Raw genomic sequence first — 20,034 nt, 5'->3', positions numbered from 1 at the left:
TGAAGCTAAGAACACATGTGTTCATACGAAACAGACGGAGCGTGTCTCTCTCCAAACAAAGAATGCTAGGATCCGATTTATTCAAACAAAAACAAAAACAAAAACAAGCAGACGCTCCAAGTAAAGCACATAAGATGTGACGGAATAAAAATATAGTTTTACTAGAGGAACCTGATAAGTTGTCGATGAAGAAGGGATGCCTTGGGCATCCCCAAGCTTAGACGCTTGAGTCTTCTTAAAATATGCAGGATGAACCACGGGGGCATCCCCAAGCTTTGACTTTTCACTCTTCTTGATCATATTGTATCATCCTCCTCTCTTGACCCTTGAAAACTTCCTCCACACCAAACTCAAAACAAACTCATTAGAGGGTCAGTGCATAATTCATATATTCAGAGGTGACATAATCATTCTTAACACTTCGGACATTGCACAAAGCTGCTGAAAGTTAATGGAACAAAGAAATCCATCAAACATAGCAAAGCAGGCAATGCGAAATAAAAGGCAGAATCTGTCAAAAGCGAACGGTCCGTAAAGGCGAATTTTAAAGAGGCACCGGACTTGCTCAGATGAAAATGCCCAAATTGAATGAAAGTTGCGTACATATCTGAGGATCACGCACGTAAATTGGCAGATTTTTTAATTTTTCTACGAGACTACTGCTCAAATTCGTGACGAGCAAGAAATCTGTTCCTGCGCGATAATCCAAATCTAGTATTGGCTTTACTATCAAAGACTTTACTTGGCACAACAATGCAATAAAATAAAGATAAGGAGAGGTTGCTACAGTAATAACAACTTCCAAGACTCAAATATAAAATAAAGTGCAGAAGTAAAATAATGGGTTGTCTCCCATAAGCGCTTTTCTTTAACGCCTTTCAGCTAGGCGCAGAAAGTGTGTATCAAGTATTATCAAGAGATGAAGCATCAATATTAATAGGTATCTTAGATGCTCCCCCATCCGTAGTGGTGCTAAGGGCTTTGTCAATTTTAGGCCTATAATAATTTTTTGGCTTAGGCACTTTAGAAACATACATAAACTTTTGCTCCTTACCCACATAAGCTTTCTCTTTAAACTTAAGAGAAGAAAAAGTTGAACCCAAGGTTCCCATAGCTTCTTCAAGTTCACTAATCCTATGGGTTCGATTATCATGAGTAGCACAAGTTTCTAAAACAGCAATTCTCTCATTAATTCCACCTAGAGATTTATCAAGTTTATCAGTGCTATTAAGTAATATTCCCAATTTAGTCTCAATACTTGGAAGATCTTTTTCTATGGCTTCCAACTTTTTCATGAAATCTTCAAGAGATATTTCAATTTTAGCTTCATTAACAGGTGGTATTCCAACTAGACTCTCAATAATGCAACTAGCTTCTAAAGCAGGAGTGCCTAGGAAATTACCTCCCGCAAGAGTATCAAGAACATACCTATTCCGGCTAGAGATACCAACATAAAAGTTCCTAAGTAGTATAATAGTGGAGTGTTTCTTAATGCACCTATGATGAGCATCGCTAATTCTATACCAAGCATCTTTAAAACTTTCTCCCCCTTGTTGCTTAAAGGAACGAACTTCAACTTCCGGATTACTCATTTTTAGCGATGTAGTAAATAAAGCAAACTAAATAAAGTAAATGCAAGTAACTAATTTTTTTGTGTTTTCGATATAGAGAACAAGACAGTAAATAAAGTAAAACTAGCAACTAATTTTTTTGTGTTTTTGATATAAAAGCAAACAAAGCAGTAAATAAAATAAAGTAAAACAAAGCAAGACAAAAACAAAGTAAAGAGATTGGAAGTGGAGACTCCCCTTGCAGCGTGTCTTGATCTCTCCGGCAACGGCGCCAGAAATTTTCTTGATGCGTGTAGTTGACACGTCCGTTGGGAACCCCAAGAGGAAGGTGTGATGCGCACAGCAGCAAGTTTCCCTCAGTGAGAAACCAAGGTTTAATCGAACCAGTAGGAGTCAAGAAGCACGTTGAAGGTTGATGGCGGAGGAGTGTAGTGCGGCGCAACACCGGGGATTCCGGCGCCAACGTGGAACCTGCACAACACAATCACGAGAACTTTGCCCCAACGTAACGAGTGAGGTTGTCAATCTCACCGGCTTCTTGTAAACAAAGGATTAGATGTATAGTGTGGATGATGATGATTGTTTGCGAAGAACGAGTAAAGAACAATTGCAGCAGATTGTATTTCAGATGTAAAGAATAGGACCGGGGTCCACAGTTCACTAGTGGTGTCTCTCCCATAAGATAGCAGATGTTGGGTGAACAAATTACATTTGGGCAATTGACAAATAAAGAAGGCATCCCACGGTATGATTGCTGCACCCCCATGGGGCTCTCACAGACGTTTGGATTTTTGGCCGTCCGATCGAGCTGACGTGGCGTGATCTCCGCGGCGGTCGCTTTCGTCCAGGGCAGCGAGGCCCTCGCTCGGTTCCGCATTTTATCCATGGGTCGGTGACGAGCCCGCGAGGCCCGTTCCGTTCGCTCCACTCTCACCCGCCTCCCACGTCCTCCTCTCCCCTCGTGCCCTCCCATCGCCGCCGCCGTCGCCGCCAACCCCCAATCCCGTCGCCCCCGTCCTCCTCAATCCCCTCGCTCCCTCTCCACGGTCGTCATCCTCAGGTCGAGCTCCATCCTCACCGTCCCCGGGAGCAGCTTTGCCGCCGCTCGCGCCGCCGTAGCACACCTTGGGGTGAGATGGCAGGGGCTGGTCGGAGATGGCAGCGGTGACCGGCCAGAGGTTGCAGCAGCAGCGGTCTCCGGCGAGTGTTGTCGTCCGCTTCCTCCCCAATCCCCGCCCTCATCTCTCCCCCAATCCCCTCCATCTCTCCCCAAATCCCCTCCAGTTTCTCTTCGCCCCTTATCCTCCGCTGGTCTTCTCCATGCCTGGAGAGGCAAAGGGAACCATGACACCATGGATGAGGAGGCGGAGCTCGATGTGGAGGAGCACCCGGGATGTCCCAGCAGCACCCAGGGAGGATTCCATCGCCATGTACGCACAATCCCTAGGTGGAGCAATATTTTTTACCTTGTCTTCCCATCTCCTTCCTAAAACTTCTTCTGATTTGCTTCCCTGTTGTGAGGTTGCAGGTGTCCAGGCAAGGTGTTTGTGTAAATGCCTTAGGGAAAAAACTGCTATGGCAAGATGGTGAGTTATGTGTTTATCTAGGCAAATGCATGTTGTGGTAAGTTGTAGGTGTTGATTTTAGCCTCCTCCATGCAGATCGAGATGCTACTGGCCTCATCCCCGTCAAGGAGAGGCTCCTCCGACCTTGGCGCCCTTCCCTCCACCGCCTTCCTCTCCCCGAGCTTGCATTGCCGGGCAGAAATTCTTTCCAAAATAATCAATTGTCTATGCATTTTAAACTCTATGGACTTGTGTACCATAATGCCAGGTTTAATGAGTTTCTTTCCGTGACTTTTTGCCAGATCTAGGAATTTTCTAGGTTATTCACATAGAGTAAAGTTCCAGTGTCGCAGCATCACCATGTATAATTTTTAAAATATGGGTGAACAATGTCATTGACGGATGATGTGATTATGCTCTTAAATTACTTCTATATATGGGTACTGGCTTTAGTGTACCTGGTGTGTGGTGTGGTACCAGCAGTTAAATAAGGCACTCCCCATTCTCTGGTTTATATATCTTTTAATCATGTATCTGAATTATAGAAGTTTTTTGGGTGTTTAATATATGGTGAACCGGCAAGATAATAGACATTTCAAAATGCACCCTTTACTTTCTGTTGACCCTGGAGATAGTGGGACTGCTTTTCATTCACATGTTGTGTAAAACCTGAGTTTTTTTGGGATTGTATTCTCTAGCTTTCCTGGTTATCACCCTATTTGTGTATCTTTCTTTTCCTGAGATAATGGTGTATGCATTTCTTGATTTTTTTGTAAGGATGGGGTTTATCCCTTAATTTCCAAGATATTCTAAACAAGATAAAAGAGAGTGATGTATGCTGCAAGCCAAGTTGATGCTTGTTGTGCATAAGTGGCCAGAGTTACGACGTGGGCACGGTTGCTCTCCATGGCGGCAAGGGGTCAGCCGAAAAGATGCGTGCTAGGCAAGATTGAAAGTCCCAAACTTACCTGGACATCTTCTCCCATTGATTTATTAGTTTCCAGGTTAGTACCAATTTAGTTTGTTTTCCTTCATTTGTTCTTGCATGTATTGGTTCAGAAATATGGCTTCTTATTTCGTTTTTTGGTGTCCAGGTGCAGGTTAGTAGCTTCCTATTTAATAATGTGCCAAGCGGAGGTAGTGACCCAAGTTGAGGTACTGACCTCTATCTTTCGGTCCGTACATATTTCTGTTTTTGTTGCTAACATGTGTGTGCCATTAATAGAGTACACATTGTTCCAAATTTGTCAATGTAAGGGACAACAAGGATAACATGGATGTGCTTTGCCAGTTTATGTGTGTAACCTCTAATGTTAGTGTTATTGTGATAATGACTTTAGAGGACATGCCAATAATCTTCTAGGTTTGTATGGAATTAGTTATTCAGTTTTCACAGCAGACACCATGTTCTGTTCATAAATCTGGTGGAATAATTATGTCGGTATCCTTTTCTTCTCATATGCCTAGACCATGTTCTGTTCATAATTCTTTTGGGTTCTGGTTTTAGTAATCAATTTGTTTCCCGCCTACTGGATCATACTTTTTCTTTACCCAGATTTTACACTTACACTTGGATGCCCAGCATCATATCGATCTTACCAAAAGTATTTTTCCATCTCTGATCAGACATATAGTTTTCTCTTCATGCAGGTTGGTTTTACGTTTATTTTATAACAATGATATGCCCGGAATCGAGGGGTATAATGACAGAGCAACATCTTGCGCAAGTGAAATCCACACAGGTATGATTTCCTGGGTTCACTTGCTGCATAAGGCCTCATCTAATTACCATTTGAGTTCTTTGTATTTCCTCTGTGGTTGTTCCAGTGTTAAGTTTCTGAACATGTATGCATCGATCGATGCAGCTGGGGCTTAGCCTCCATTTGAGTTCTGTGTATTTCCTCTGCGATTGTTCCAGTTGTTCCAGTGTCAAGTTCTAAACATGTATCAGTATGCATAAATCGATGCAGAGCCTGGGGCTTAGCCTCCATTTCGAAAAATGTATCCACTACTTATAGCTGATATGAAGTTGGCTATATGGATGAGTTGCGGTTCACCTCTTTGCCAAAGTATGAGCCATAATGGGATGACTTAGATTATTTTCCCCTACGTTTTTTAATCTGTTCTTGCCTTTGTAAGATGGATGATAAGGGGACATGTTTGATTAAATTTGTTATTAGATTCTTGCCTATTTTTGTTTTGGTAGAAATAGATAAGCCTATCCATTCTAAACTGAACTTAGTACAAGCAGTTCTTTTGATTAGAGAAAAAAATATGCTTTCAGAGGTCTGCTTAATTTTTATTTGTTAGTGGTAGTATTTTAAATTTAACCAACTTACCGCCGAGTTAATAATATTTGAAAAACTTTCAGATACTTATTTTTTTGGCTGCAGCTTTTATATGCACTCTTTGTAAGGTCTTCAGGATATCTTGCATATGCAGTTCAACCAGTCCTGTTCATATACTTTGTGTATCGTCATATTCGAGAAATTTTACCATGTGATGTGATGGTGTTACCTTATTTCTAGCATGGCAGGGATTGCGAGGAGAGTTGTGCAGAGGAAGGGCGAGGGAGGACATGCCAGGATCTACAAGGTAATGATTTTTGTACAATCAGACAATTTATATGTGATCTCTCTCCTCAGCTTATTGTGGCATTTTTGTTTTTGTTTTACAACATGCTAATTTTCAAGAATAACTATTTTGTCTGAATGTTTTGATTTGCTCCATCATTTGAAAACATTAGTTAAACTGGATGGTGTTAGATATTGATTAAGAATAACTAGGTATTTTTCAAGAATAACTAGGTAATTTTTTGTCTGAATGTTTTGATTTGCTCCATCATTTGAAAACGATCTACCTTTTTTGCCTGTAATGTCTATGATCAGAAGGAGGGTAACATGGTTTTCACTAACAAGTCATTTGATGGATGTATGTTGTGAGGATTTCCCTCGGCTAAGTCTGGGTGATTTATGAGGCCATGATAGGCATATCTTCTTTCACCGTCTTTTGTTTGAAACATTTCAAATAGAACAAGGACATGCCATTTGCATTGGATTTTACTTGAAACAAACTTTGCAAGTAGTTTTTGATTATCATACTGATTTTTGTAGCATTGGGTGGACATACTTGCCATTCTCTAAATAGCAGTGGTCATTTAGAGACCATTGTATTTCAGAATCTTGGATCCAGTAATGATGGAAATTACTATTTACGTTGGAGAATTTGCTTTCTTTGCAAGCAATTATTGGAAGTTTGTTGATACTTTGTATCTCTTCTACTCTTTAAATAATTAATTGTAGTGCTTACTTTCAATCCTTGCTAAAATGCTAATCTCTGAATAGTTGCGAGTGGACCACTTCTGCTATTATCTACTACATTTTAATTTAACTCTTCTTAGCAAGTGTTTCCACAAGCACTCCTCCAGCAGATACTGAAATCCATGGTACATCCAGATACAGAAACTCTTGTGGGGAGCATCAGATATTTTCTGCTTTTATTGTCCGAGGTTCAAGCCATCAGAGGGGTGATTCAGAGTACCTATATGAAACAAAAATGTGGCATCCTCGAGATACATCAGGTGATTGCCATTGTTTTTAATGTATCTTCCAGGAAACCAAGATCGTCCTTCTGACTGCAGATGAAACAAATCAATTGTTGTATGCATTCTAGATACATGCCACTCAGACTATAACAGTGTTCAATTATGAGTCGATTGGTCATTCATACAGTCTCACTGTTCTTTCTTCCCCGCCTTAAGGTGTGGGTTCCTTTTTAAACTGCAGCTTTGAAATTTTCAATTATATCAATAGAGGGTTTATCAAATGGTTGTCATTTGTTTTTGTACAATTTGGGGTACCATTTTTTTCTTTTCAAAAAGAGACACGTAAGCATGTCAGTAGTCTCATCTCCTCGAAGTTCACATTATGTTGGCTACGTAATTGTATCCATCTTTTTTCTAATGTAATTTTATCCGTATTAAATAATGATGATGGTGATGAATAATTCAACCAACAGTAACAACATTCAGTTCTTCCAGTTGCCTCTATCCCTCCGAAGCATTGCTTTTACCCCACATGGTAGGATATGTATAATAAAATTTATGATTCTCTTTACTGCACACATGTTAGTCCTTTAACACAGTGTGTTGCATCCTGGTGGGTCTCTTTATTCTATTGTTGACATTCTCCTGCTTATTTCTTTTAGGTTACAGCAGAACAGGTTGAGCAAGAAGTACATGTTATTTGTTCTTGCTCGCTTGCATTTTTACATGTTGATATTTAGGCCTAACCCAACAAAAACTCTATTGTGCATTCAGCTATAATAATGGTATGTAAATCAGGGCTTGCTTGCTATAATTTTCTATTTCTTTTGAGAAATAGCAAACCATTTATATTTGTTAGCATTTATGGGCTTGAATTCTCAATATAAGCTCTTTGTTAGCCAAATACTATTAAATTATACTGTTAGACAACTATAAGCTCTTTGATATCCCATCATGCTGTTAGCCAAATATACTAAAATTATATTGGTTCCCAATATAAGAACGGCTGGAAAATGAGCAGCAACTTTAGAACTGAACTCTTCCTTCAAATAGCAACTGTTAACGTGTAAGTTGGGTAGGCACTAGGCAGTGGTAACAAGATTAACTCCGCTGATGGCAGCTCTTTAATTTAAAAATCTGTCATGCGTAGCACAAAGATTCACCTGCCTGGGTAATAAATTGTTTGGTTTGTCATAACATGGTTTCTTGTATGTTGAGTTAGTGGGTGGCCATATCTTCTGTTGTCTACTACTTATTTATCCTGGATAAAAAAACTCAACTCTTTTCTTATGATGATTCTGCTCCTTTGTGACTGCCTTTTTCCCCGGAAAGAAATACAACATTCTAAATTAACTTATTTCCGAGCTTCTGATATTCTGCAGGTTTCAATCATTTCATAGGTTCCATGTTGCATGAGTCGAGGATCAGATACCATAGTTGTGTTGTCCACAGCTCCCGAAGATGAGCCAACACATTGGCACCGGGTTCTGATTTCTGAAGACTTCTCTTTTACTTAGTGAAACACTTCACTTCTTTATTTCCTTGTGCCCTTTTTGATGTAATATGCACTTGTTTCGTGCAGATTATTTTCTACCCTTTGTACTGCTATGTTTTGTGACCTATAGATATGGTCAATCCGGAGTTCCTCCGCTGTATTCAAGTGTAGTTAGGACGACTTGGGGAAGATGTTCTTATTATTTTCTTGAAACTACGGTAAGCTCTTCTTATTATTTTCTTCAGCCTAAAAGGATGCAGCGTAGGCTTTGCTTATTGTTAGTTGACGCTGATCTTTTACTTCACTATGTTCATTGGCTCTTACTTTTGTCAGTGACAAAGCCTGCATAGAAATGTGAGACTTAGATGGTGTAAATCAGACTGAGTTTCATGTTATGCTATATATAAGTGAAATATTGCTCCTGATTTACCACTCTGCTTGGATTGCAATATTGCTGCAATATTTATTTTGCCTATAACATTTTGTGTGGTGTCACCAAAGACTCCAATTATAGTTCAATTTCAGTTATGTACTTCAAGATACTCCAAGCACATAGTTGGATAATCGCTATTATAGGAGTGGGTTAAATGTTTTGGACACTGAATGTCTTTCTACTATAGAAGATGAGAACAATTATGGTTAGTTATGTAAATGTCTATCACATATACTTCCTCAATGTGAAGGTATTGCATTTTGTACTCGTGAGAAACAGATTTGATTTCTGTTATCCAAACCTTACACGTGTATACATCTGGTTCCATTATACCACGAATTTCTTAGTCCATTTTACCACAGAATGCTTAGTTTGTGTCCAACTTCATGAGCTAATGGCTTTGAACTGGGTAATTCAAATTTACATATGTTATCGTCTCCCACCTGATTTTTATCATCGTTATATACAATGTAATTCGGCATGGATTCAACGGGATTGTGCGCCAAGGCGCACAAGTAAATCTAGTAACAATGCACATACATATATCATGATGAGTACTATGAGATTTAATCAGGGCATTACGACAAAGTACATAGACCGCTATCCAGCATGCATCTATGCCTAAAAAGTCCACTTGCAGGTTATCATACGAACCCCCTCCAGTATTAAGTTGTAAACAACAGACAATTGCATTAAGTATGGTGCGTAATGTAATCAACACAAATATCCTTAGACAAAGCATCGATGTTTATCCCTAGTGGCAATAGCACATCCACAACCTTAGAACTTTCTCGTCCTTGTCCCGGATTTAATGGAGGCATGAACCCACTATCGAGCATAAATACTCCCTCTTGGAGTCACAAGTATCAACTTGGCCGAGCCTCTACTAGCAACGGAGAGCATGCAAGAACATAAATAACATATATGATAGATTGATAATCACCTTGACATAGTATTCAATATTCATCGGATCCCAACAAACACAACATGAAGGATTACAAATAGATGATCTTGATCATGATAGGCAGCTCACAAGATCTAACATAATAGCACAATGAGGAAAAGACGACCATCTAGCTACTGCTATGGACCCATAGTCCAGGGGTGAACTACTCACACATCGATCCGGAGGCGGTCATGGCGATGAAGAGACCTCCGGGAGATGATTCCCCTCTCCGGCGGGGTGCCGGAGGCGATCTCCTGAATCCCCCGAGATGGGATTGGCGGCGGCGGCGTCTCCGGAAGGTTTTCCGTATCGTGGCTCTCGGTGCCGGGGGTTTCACGACGAAGGCTTTAAGTAGGCGGAAGGGCGGGTCGAGGGGCGTCACGAGGGACCCACACAACGGGGCCGCGCGGCCGGGGCCCGGGTCGCACTGCGCTCGGCGTGTCGTCGCCTCGTGGCCCCACTTCGTTTACTCCCTCGGACTTCTGGAAGCTTCGTGCAAAAATAGGACCCTGGGCGTTGATTTCGTCCAATTACGAGAATATTTCCTTACTAGAATTTCTGAAACCAAAAACAGCAGAAAACAACAACTGACTCTTCGGCATCTCGTCAATAGGTTAGTGCCGGAAAATGCATATATATGACATATAATGTGTATAAAACATGTGAGTATCATCATAAAAGTAGCATGGAACATAAGAAATTATAGATACGCTTGAGACGTATCAGCCCTCCTTCCCATTGTTTGACCTTTGCTTACTCAAAAGATCATCCAAAGAAAGTTTACTTTGGGGAGAGGAGGCCTTAGCAAGTTCATCCTTCAACCTAGCATTTTCCTCAATAATATTTGCATGATCACATGAAGGAGTAGAGGTACTAGGTATGTCATATGAAGCAAGCCTAATTTGAAGTTGCTCATTAGACTTTGAGAGGAGAGAGTATTCACTCTTCAAGGCTTTGTGTGCCTTGTCTAGTTCATCTAGATCCTTCACAAGTTTCTCATGATCAACACCAAATTTGGCCTTTTCCTTTATAAGCACTTTAGTCTTAGCTCTAGCAAGATCTCTAGCTTTAGTGAGCTTGTTAATTTTATCTTGAGGCTCTTCAAGATTTTCTAGCCTCTCTTCAAGAGAAGCTATAGTTTCTTGACTTTTCTCAAGAGCATTTTTAAGAGCATGAATTTCAAGAGAGTCTTCTCTCTATATTTGACATTTTTTCTCAAGAGTATCATTTAGTTGAGCTATACGAACCATGAGATTTGAAACATGCTTTTTAGTGTTACCTTGTAAGTTAAGAATGAACTCATCAAACTCTAGCATTTCTTGTTTCACTTTTAGACTAGAAAGATCAACCCCTAGATCATTTGATATGTTAGGCATAGAGGGGTTAGGAGATGATACCTCGGAAGATTTAGCCATGAGGCAACTTTCTTCCTCCACATGAATGACCTCATTGGGGGATTCACTCGGTGATGAAGAGTTAGTGGAGAGGAGGCAAGAGCAACCAATCCATTTGAGGTTGCATCTTCTTCATCATCAACATCATCATCTCCGGAGGTATATTCTTCTTGAGTTGATAGCACAATAGATGTGTCCAAGGTGGACCTTGCCATGAAGCAATGTGCATTCTTGATATGAGGATTCTCATTGGGGGATTCAAAGAGAGATGAAGAGGGAATGTTGGTGGTGACAATGGCGTCCACTTCCTTTGAGCTTTCTTCTTCTTCATCATCACTAGAGCTTTCAACTTCATCGGAAGAATATTCTTCCTTAGTCACTAGCACAATCCTTGAGGGCCTCTTGCCCTTCTTGCTCTTGTTGTAGAATTTTTTGTTGGGGGCCTTTGAATACTTGCCCTTTGAGTCTTTGCTCTTGTCCTTGGGAATGATCCTTCCACCATGAGTCTCCCTATTTTCATAGGGGCATTGAGCGATGAAATGGCGCTTGTCATCACAATTGTAGCAAGATCTTGTTCTTGGGCCCGAGCTTGTGAACCCACTTGAGTTGTTTCTCTTGATGTTGTCTTCCTTGGCCTTGGATGGGTCAACCCAAAAGGTTTTTGCATGGAATGCCATGTGATCATTGTAGTGGAGTTCCAAGTCTTCCGGATAGGACATACTCCAAGATGCCCTATATGATTCTTGAGGGTTCACTTCTTCCACGGAGTTGACCGCCAAGGCAAGGTTGGACCCTTTTGACATACCAAGAGCTCGATTGCGAGAATCATGAGAGTTTTGCTCAAGCACCTTGAGAGCTTGCATCTCGTGCACGGCTTGTTGAGAAGTGAGAGAGGAAAAGCATTCTCTCCTAACAAGAGTCTTGACATCAATGGGTTCAAACGACATCATGCAATCGATGTACTTGTCCTTGATCCAAGAGTCATTGATGTGGGTGGCACCCACATTCCGGAAGGCATCGGCAACGGTGAGAAGTCTTCCATACATGGCTTCATGATCTTCATCCGGAAGCCACAAGAAACCTTCGGCTTGATTCCGAAGAGCATTATACTTGTTCCTTCTCATGCTATCACTTCCAATGCAACTAGCGGCCAAACCATCCCAAGCTTCTTTGGCGGTGGTGAAATTCCGAACACGAGACAATTCCTTTGTCCCCACGCTAGTTTGAATCATGTGCAAGGCAGTGTTATTGAGTTGACTATCAACCGCTTCTCTTCTAGTCAACTTGTCGGGGTTGTAGGGCTTGAAGCCTGCCACGATGATTCTCCAAAGTTCATTGGAGGCACTGCGAACATGAGAGCGAAACTCAAATTTCCAAGTATCGAAATCTTTAACGAAAAACTTAGGTGGGTCGCCCCGAATGTTTATATGAGGATGGGGAACCGGTATATCGGGAGATAGAAAAGGCGGAGCCACTCGATTGTAGCTCTCACCTCCACTAGTTCCCCTAGGAGATGCAATGGGAGTTTTGTTAGTGGTTGAGTTATCACCATCCACGGGTTTGCTAGAGGAGGGTAATGCCGAAGCATCTCCCTCTTCTAACCCACCCGTGTCCTTTACCTCTACGGTGGGAGCCATGGGAGGGGCCGGAGTCAAAAGCTCGGAAATCATTTTTCTCATGCTTTCATTTGAGCTTCCATGGAGGACCTCAAGGATGTTTCCAACGACTTGAGATCATCCATGGAGACCATCTTAGCGGCCCCTTCCGCAGGCTCGTCGTCCGGCATACTCTTAGGCGGTTAAGCCCGAAATAAGAGCCGAGGCTCTGATACCAATTGAAAGGATCGTATGCCGCACCTAGAGGGGGGTGAATAGGTGCTAACCAATTTTTAGTTCTTTTTCAATTTAGGCTTGACACAAAGGTAAATTCTCTAGATATGCAACTAAGTGAATTTACCTATATGACAAGGTTACCAACTAAGCAAGATATAGCTACGCAATATGTAGGAGATAGAAAAGGATAGAGGTAACCGAGAGTGGAGCACGCGATGACACAGAGATGATTCCCGTAGTTCCCTTCCTTTGCAAGAAGGTACGTCTACGTTTGGAGGAGTGTGGTTGCTACGAAAGCCAAACCAACAGCCACGAAGGCTTCACTCGGATCTCCCGTGAGCAACGCCACGAAGGCCTAGTCCACTTCCACTAAGGGATTTCCTCGAGGCGGAAACCGGGCCTTTACAAAGTTCTTGGGGCACACATCCACAACCAAATTGGAGGCTCCCAAATCTGTAACAACACAACAAATCAACAAGAGTACATCAACAACAACAACTAGGGATCCAAAGAGGAACACTAGCAAGGGGTCCCTCAAGCATATGAGGGGGAAATGTAAATCGCTTCGGTGAGGATGTAGATCGGTGTCTTCTCCTTCAAATCTCCAAAGATCAAGAGCTTTGGTTGGGTGAGGGAGGAGATCTTGCAAATCTCGAGTTCTTGAGGTGGCTCTAATGGTGGTGAGACTTGGCAGAATTTCTTCAAATGATTGAGCAAGGAGGAAGGTAGGAGAAGGGGGGGGGGTATAAATACCCCCTCTCAAAATCCAGCCGTTGAAGACTTTCGAGGGCCGGATAATCCGGCCTAAGTTGGGGCCGGATAATCCGCCCCCCACCAAAAATCCGGCCCTGGGAAAAATCCGGCCAAATGTCCGGCCAAAAGTCCGGCCCATGTCCAGGGCCCTACTGAGCCGCGTCGCCTCTGGTCCTTAGCCAAAATCTGGGGGGCCGGATATTTTGCAAATATCCGGCCCGGATTATCCGGTGCAAAAAGTCCGGCCTGGGGAATTTCCGGTCAAAAATCCGGCCAAATGTCCGGGGCAGTACTGAGCCGAAATGTCTTGACTCCTTAGACAAAATTTGGGGCCCGGATATTTTGCAAATATCCGGCCCGGATTATCCGGCCTGGTGATCCTGTTACAGCTTCCTTTTGACTGGTTTTTCCACATACGTCACTCATATATATGTATCTATATAATCCCTGCACCACTTCATCAAATATTAGTGTATCACATACATTGACATCAAACACACGAAACATATTATGAGAGATGTTCTTTCACCTGACCCCTGTCGACGGGAGGGCTCTGCTTTTCTAGTTTAGGGTGAATGTTTCGTGGGGCAGCACTCAGTTTGTGGCGGCGACATCTTCTCCAATAAAGTCTCCCCGGCTTCAGCCCCATCTCAGCGGCGACAACAATAAGCTTGTGGGAGTGGTATGGTGCTGAGAGGATCTTCGGATCGTCATGTAACTTCATCGGCGATTATTCCTTCTTCCTCGTCTCTGGGACAAATGTGATCTTCCGGTTAAGCGATTTCTCGTCCGCATCCAACAACGTCAGACCGATTCTGGGAGGAGCGGCAACATCACGGTCTGGAGGTCTGAAAGTTGAAGACGAAGGACATCTTAAGGATATCATTGTAATTTTTTTTTGCGAATTCAGAGAGCTTTATTGATTAACTGATAGGATTACAATCACTCGTGAGAGTATCTACGAGAAAGCCTGGGTTATAGTTGATCCACAAACATCTCTTCCTATCAACACTAGCCTGCTTAGCATATAAGTGGGCAGCCATGTTTGCATCCCTCCCAACTAAAACAATGCTAAAACTAGAAAAAGCTCTCCTAATCTCCCTAATCTCTTGAGAAATAGGCATTAACTCTGATCTATCTGCGAATCACTCTCAACTCTCAACGATCACCCGGCTGTAATTTCTCTCCATGGACAATCTTGCACCATCAAGGATATCATTGTAATTTTATTTCTTGTTAAGGTGCTTTATATGATGTTTCTCTTAATGCTAAGGTTTTTTCGCAATTTTTTTTCTTTAGCCAAACCGATGCAGCCGAGACAAGTAAAGACGCTTTTTTTTTTTACCACTGGAGCCAAGGAAGTCCTTCGCCGTGGGCAACCAAACACAAACACGCCCGACCTGTCACGTGCACGCCGAGCTCAGCTGTCTCGCAGGTCGCAGCAATAAAACCCTCCCTTCCTCCCCACTCTCCCCTCTTTAACCTTCTTCTCCCCTCCCCTCCCCGGTCAACCGGACGCGCCGCCTGAACCCTAGCCTCCGCCGCGCAGGTGAGTTGAGCCGGCCGCCGCCACGACGCCCTTCTTCTCTCGCCCTCTCGCTTTCCTTCCACCCCTCTCATCGATCAGCCCTGATCCGTTCGTGTCGTCCGTGCGGCGCAGGCAAGCCGAGGATGGAGAAGGGGGCGTCCGAGCCGTCGCCGCTCGACTGCGCTCGCTGCGGCAAGCCCGCGTCCCTCCAGTACGTGCCCTCCCTCCCCGTCCCACTTCACTCTGCCGCAACCCTGCCAAAATTTTAACTGCACCTGCCAGATTGAACGCTCTAGATAGAATATGGTCAATCTCGCGTGCACAATCCATTTCGGGGCCAACTTTCTTGTGGTTCTATAAACAAGAAAGCTATGCCAATTTAATCATTTTTTTCTTGTTTTGGTTTGCTATAAGGGGCAGCTATTCCCACTGTTCATTTAATGTCTTACCGTGGAGTGAATTGTTGAAGCTGTGGCTAACGCTTTGTTATTTTCAGATGCCCCAAGTGCGCGCAACTGAAGCTTCCCCGTGAGGCTGCCGCTTTCTGGTGAGTCGCAAATGCATTTCTCCCCCTGTTCTGTATTGGGATAGCATCAATGGGGATCTTCAGTGCAGTACAGGTGCTGCTCATTTCATAGGTAGAATTTCCTTGAAATGAGTTAAGAGACTTGCCCTGGAGCCTTGTAGGTCAACATTTATAAGTTCAGTCCGCAATTGTTGGATATCTCAATAATACTTCCTAGATGGTTCAAATACTGATGTGCTATCTAGTTCAACACCAGTAAGTAGGAAGTTGGTCCGATGTACCAGTGTCCAACAAATCTTTATGGTGACATTTATTAGTAGTGAGGATAATAGAGTTCACTGTCTATCCTTCTTCTTATTGTGAACAAAATGTATCTTTTGGTAATGAATCATCTTTTGAAGGTGATTGCATACTAGCATAGAGTACAATTATGCTTCTGAGTAAAAAAAAAAACATATGCTTATGCGCAATGCATCTGCAGCTCGCAGGATTGTTTCAAGGCAGCATGGGCCTCTCACAAGTCTGTCCACACTAAGCTAGATGCACTGACATCCCAGCTGTCTCTAGAAGGTTGGAAATATTGTCTGAAGAAAGGACGTACCCGGACACTGGAGCTTCCTCGTTTTGATTGGACTGGGTAAAGTTATTACCACATATTTACATCTGCACTGTTTAGGTGTATGCTGATGCTTCTGTTTCTAATAACCAACAAGATATGAACCATCTTGCTGGTGGATTTTTTAAATCTTTTTTTAATAATTCATTTGCAAAAATAAGCCGTTATTTGATGAATTGTGCTTTATTTGTATCTCTAGAGCAAACTACTTAAATATGCCTGCAAAACAAAAACTTCAATATGATTTCGTGGATTTTGTGACATTGGAACTCTCTAGTATACAACTAACTTGTTTTTTCCCCTTTGTATTTATTACTGTGTAGTCCATTGAGACCATTCCCTATATCAAAGATGCGTTTGGTACCAGTCGAAATTGAGAAACCCGATTGGGCGCTTGATGTGAGTATTAACTGTGCCTAATCTTTATTTCCTCCCGTCTTCTGACATTACCATTTGAGCTGATATAGCGATACAGCTCTCTTTATCAAAAGAGTGGATCATTAATTTGGCAGAAGTGCATTGTTTATCTAATCTGCTGTAGTACATCTTCCCTGACGTTGTTAAACTTTTACAGGGAATCCCCAAGATTGAACCAGATAGCGATTTGCAGAAAAGAGTAGAGGTAGAGCTTTCCAGAGCTTTGCAAGTATGATATATGTCTGACAAACAGATATCTGATGTTTTATTTGCTGGTTTTGCTTCTGCTATTTTTGTAGGTCAAGACCCCTGAGCAGATTGAAAGGATGAGGGAAACATGCCGAGTAAGTTCTCACCGTATCTAGTTTGGTAATAAAACAATGAAATGTTACGGTGGCACTTCGCTGACAGTTTTCGCTTTGCTCCCAACTCTGCTTTTAGATTGCAAGAGAGGTTTTAGACGCTGGTGCTCGTATAATCAAGCCAGGAATTACAACAGATGAAATTGATAGAGTGATTCACGAGGAGACTATTGCTAGAGGTTTGGTTAACCTTCTTTAAAATTTTAGATGCAGCAAATTGATCACTAGTTGATTCAGTGATGAATATATCTGTCCAATCACTACTTTGTCTCCTGAAATCTTATACTTACTAGTTTGTAATGTGTTGACATTTGTTGTGAATTTGTTGTATATAGGAGAAATTAAATGTCCCTGAGCTATTTTTTATGCACCTTATCTAGCTATATATATTCTTAATTTCCATTCTTGATCCTCAGGTGGATACCCGTCTCCATTGAATTACCATTTCTTCCCGAAGTCATGCTGCACGTAGGTTGTTTATTTTTGGTACTTGTATAGCATCAAATCTGGAACACTGTAAAGTGATATTTCTCATTGCTGTCATTTGTATTCAGGTCAGTTAATGAAGTCATTTGCCACGGAATTCCTGATGCCAGGTCAGATTGAATTTACAGATCAAGCTACTCATTTGTTTAATTCTTGTTTGAACCTGATGGTTGTTTGTATCATTTTATTTACATTTGTAAATTTACCCTTTGGTTCTATCTAAATATTTCTAACAGGAAACTTGAAGACGGTGACATAGTAAATGTTGATGTAACTGTATACTATAAAGGTGTTCACGGTAAAGTCTCAGCAGCCTGATGCACTATCAACATAAATTTATTATATTTGGTTTTGACTGGACATATGACTTATAAGATGCAACTTTTCACTGCAGGTGATTTGAACGATACATATTTTGTTGGAAATGTTGATGAAGCTTCGAAACAACTTGTCCGTGTTACCTACGAGTGCTTGGAAAAAGCTATTGCAATAGGTGATGCTCCAGTTTTTGTCTTGTACTCTTTAGTAATCTCATTCCTTTTCTCCTTTCCTCTTTGCGGTTATTATGTCTTACTTGAAGATACAGTATATAGTTTCCTTCTGTTTAAATTTGCCTTTTTTAAACATCATTTTTTGTGTGGAAGTGAAATATACCGTTTGAATTTGCCATTTTGATGCACAGTTAAACCTGGAGTCAGGTTTCGGGAAGTCGGAGAAATCATAAGTAGACATGCATCCATGTCAGGTTTATCTGTGGTCAGTATTGTATTGGCACCAAACTTAATCCTAAAATTAGATTAGCTCTATCATTACTATTTGTCTGTTTTGTTCTATATTTGCGCCTTTACTCTAGTAAATATCCTTTTTATTTCAGGTGAAATCTTATTGCGGTCATGGCATAGGAGAACTGTTCCACTGTGCCCCAAACATCCCTCATTATTCAAGTAGGGCATGCCATCCTGCTTTTATTATTTGCATTTTTTTTCTTGTATTGATGTTGCAAGCTCTGCATACTACCTTAGTATTTATGTCCTAATGCTATACAATCCATTTAATGAAGTGTATGGTTGCTTTATAATGTAGGAAACAAGGCTGTTGGTATCATGAAAGCTGGGCAAACATTTACGATTGAGCCAATGATAAATACAGGCAAGTGTGTAACATGGCAAACACAATGTACAGTTGAACACTTCCATGCTACTTTTGGTCTTGGTCTGCAGCATTATTTATAGAAGTTCTGATATGTTGTAGGAATTTGGCGTGACCGTCTATGGCCTGATGAGTGGACTGCAGTGACTGCAGATGGTAAACGGAGTGCTCAATTTGAGCACACCCTTTTGGTAAGTATGTTGTTTAGAGGACTACTCCATTTGTTGATGTTGTCATGTGGTTGTGACCACGTAGGTTCATCTTCGAGCATAGTTTTTTGCACTGTAAGTTAATCGACGCTTTGTCAAATTTTCACTGCTAAGCACCATTGCACCAATACATTTAGACAAAACAGAGTTTTCATTTTTTTCACCTAGGTCTATCAACGAGCTGAGCTTGAGCGAGCCCAAGATGGTCACCTAGCCTGTAAACCAGGCTCGAGCTCGGTTTGGTTGACCCGTTGAAGCTCGATAAAACAAATACCCGACCCTGATCAAAACAAAACCAAACAATATGATTTGAGAAGGATTTGTTATCCCCAGAAAACACTCCTGTTCTTCCATGCCTTATATGAACTAAACAGGCAGGCCTTGTTGCTGGCCCTTGATGGCCTCTCCTGCGGTTTTGCAAAGAACTAAACAAGAACACAAACACCCATGGAATGTTGGATATAAATATATAAAGCGTATCGAGCTATTAGAGCTCGCTTGAAAAACTCACAAGCCTAGACGGAAGCTTGACCTTGGCTCGAATTCCACATGAGCCAAGCTCGAATCGAGCTTCCATGGGCTTAGTTTAAACAGTTTATCGTACTAAAACTTTTTTGACAGCCCTATTTTTGTCCTTCTGGCCTTCCAACTTGATAGTTATCTGACTTCTTTCTCCTTTAGTAGTTCTGTGTACAACCTTGCTACAAAGAAAACTCTCATTGATGGTATATGCAAACTTACTCTCTTTGTTCTCCTATGCCCTTCAGGTGACGGAAACCGGAGTTGAAGTTTTGACAGCACGGCTGCCCTCATCACCCGACGTCTACCCATGGCTGAAGCCCTCATCAGCAACTAGCAAGTGACAATAAGACTGCACAACCTTTTGATCTACTTGCCAGTGAGATGGTGTCAACTCTGTAGTCCAAATCATCTGGATTTTCTTCGAGTCACAAGTTGCTACAATCATTGTGTTTTTTCACCGAGTGTTAATCATTATGTACTTACATGAGGCTGAGGCACATGAGCTATAGTTGGGTTTCCTTGGTGGTCCATTTGTGTCTGCTACCATTATTATTATTTTCGGGAGAACACAAGACTTGTCGTTTCTTTTCACTGAAAAGGAGAAGTTATGTTTACAAGCCTCCTGTGAGGCAGATTACAGCGTGCTCCCATTATGATAGGTCATGAGAGTTAATGAAGTATGCACC

At 41.8% G+C, this 20,034-nt stretch overlaps 2 protein-coding genes across 6 annotated transcripts; both read left to right on the top strand.

The window, feature by feature from the left end:
- Positions 1 to 2,760: 2,760 nt before the first annotated feature.
- On the top strand, positions 2,761 to 6,961 carry LOC124707185. 5 transcript variants are annotated; one of them, XR_007004764.1, is made up of 7 exons: positions 2,761 to 3,001; positions 3,100 to 3,157; positions 3,233 to 4,140; positions 4,231 to 4,291; positions 4,787 to 4,878; positions 5,673 to 5,731; positions 6,592 to 6,961. XR_007004764.1 is itself a non-coding variant. In XM_047238843.1 (3 exons), exons 1-3 carry the CDS (start codon positions 4,818 to 4,820, stop codon positions 6,768 to 6,770), a joined length of 354 nt encoding a protein of 117 aa, XP_047094799.1. In that variant the 5' UTR covers positions 4,624 to 4,817; the 3' UTR covers positions 6,771 to 6,961. The 5 variants fall into 5 exon arrangements, 1 of the variants encoding a protein (XP_047094799.1); XR_007004766.1 differs by having other exon boundaries at positions 2,761 to 3,018; positions 4,237 to 4,291; XR_007004763.1 differs by having other exon boundaries at positions 2,761 to 3,018.
- An 8,230-nt stretch (positions 6,962 to 15,191) lies between these two features.
- Positions 15,192 to 19,985, top strand: LOC124707184 (methionine aminopeptidase 1A-like). Its single transcript, XM_047238842.1, has 16 exons — positions 15,192 to 15,272; positions 15,558 to 15,608; positions 16,069 to 16,224; positions 16,527 to 16,602; positions 16,778 to 16,825; positions 16,920 to 16,964; positions 17,062 to 17,161; positions 17,399 to 17,450; positions 17,537 to 17,578; positions 17,705 to 17,766; positions 17,863 to 17,961; positions 18,151 to 18,224; positions 18,343 to 18,412; positions 18,552 to 18,617; positions 18,720 to 18,808; positions 19,594 to 19,985. The coding sequence occupies exons 1-16, from the start codon at positions 15,205 to 15,207 to the stop codon at positions 19,687 to 19,689; spliced, it is 1,194 nt and encodes a 397-aa protein (XP_047094798.1). The 5' UTR covers positions 15,192 to 15,204; the 3' UTR covers positions 19,690 to 19,985.
- The last annotated feature ends 49 nt before the right edge of the window (positions 19,986 to 20,034 follow it).

This window comes from Lolium rigidum, chromosome 4 (genome assembly GCF_022539505.1).
Source record: "Lolium rigidum isolate FL_2022 chromosome 4, APGP_CSIRO_Lrig_0.1, whole genome shotgun sequence".
Taxonomy (NCBI): domain Eukaryota; kingdom Viridiplantae; phylum Streptophyta; class Magnoliopsida; order Poales; family Poaceae; genus Lolium; species Lolium rigidum.
The sequence above is the reverse complement of the archived record's forward strand: the minus strand, read 5'-3'. Positions and strand labels throughout refer to the sequence as shown.

Excerpts from the sequence above, each read along its gene's own strand:
- LOC124707185 (XM_047238843.1), top strand. The coding sequence starts at position 4,818 with ATGCCCGGAATCGAGGGGTATAATGACAGAGCAACATCTTGCGCAAGT. Across the intron at positions 4,879-5,672 it reads CGCAAGTGAAATCCACACAG|GGATTGCGAGGAGAGTTGTG; the intron begins GTATGATTTCCT and ends CTAGCATGGCAG. Across the intron at positions 5,732-6,536 it reads GACATGCCAGGATCTACAAG|CAAGTGTTTCCACAAGCACT; the intron begins GTAATGATTTTT and ends AACTCTTCTTAG.
- LOC124707184 (XM_047238842.1), top strand. The coding sequence starts at position 15,205 with ATGGAGAAGGGGGCGTCCGAGCCGTCGCCGCTCGACTGCGCTCGCTGC. Across the intron at positions 16,965-17,061 it reads GGATGAGGGAAACATGCCGA|ATTGCAAGAGAGGTTTTAGA; the intron begins GTAAGTTCTCAC and ends CTCTGCTTTTAG. Across the intron at positions 18,809-19,593 it reads AATTTGAGCACACCCTTTTG|GTGACGGAAACCGGAGTTGA; the intron begins GTAAGTATGTTG and ends TATGCCCTTCAG.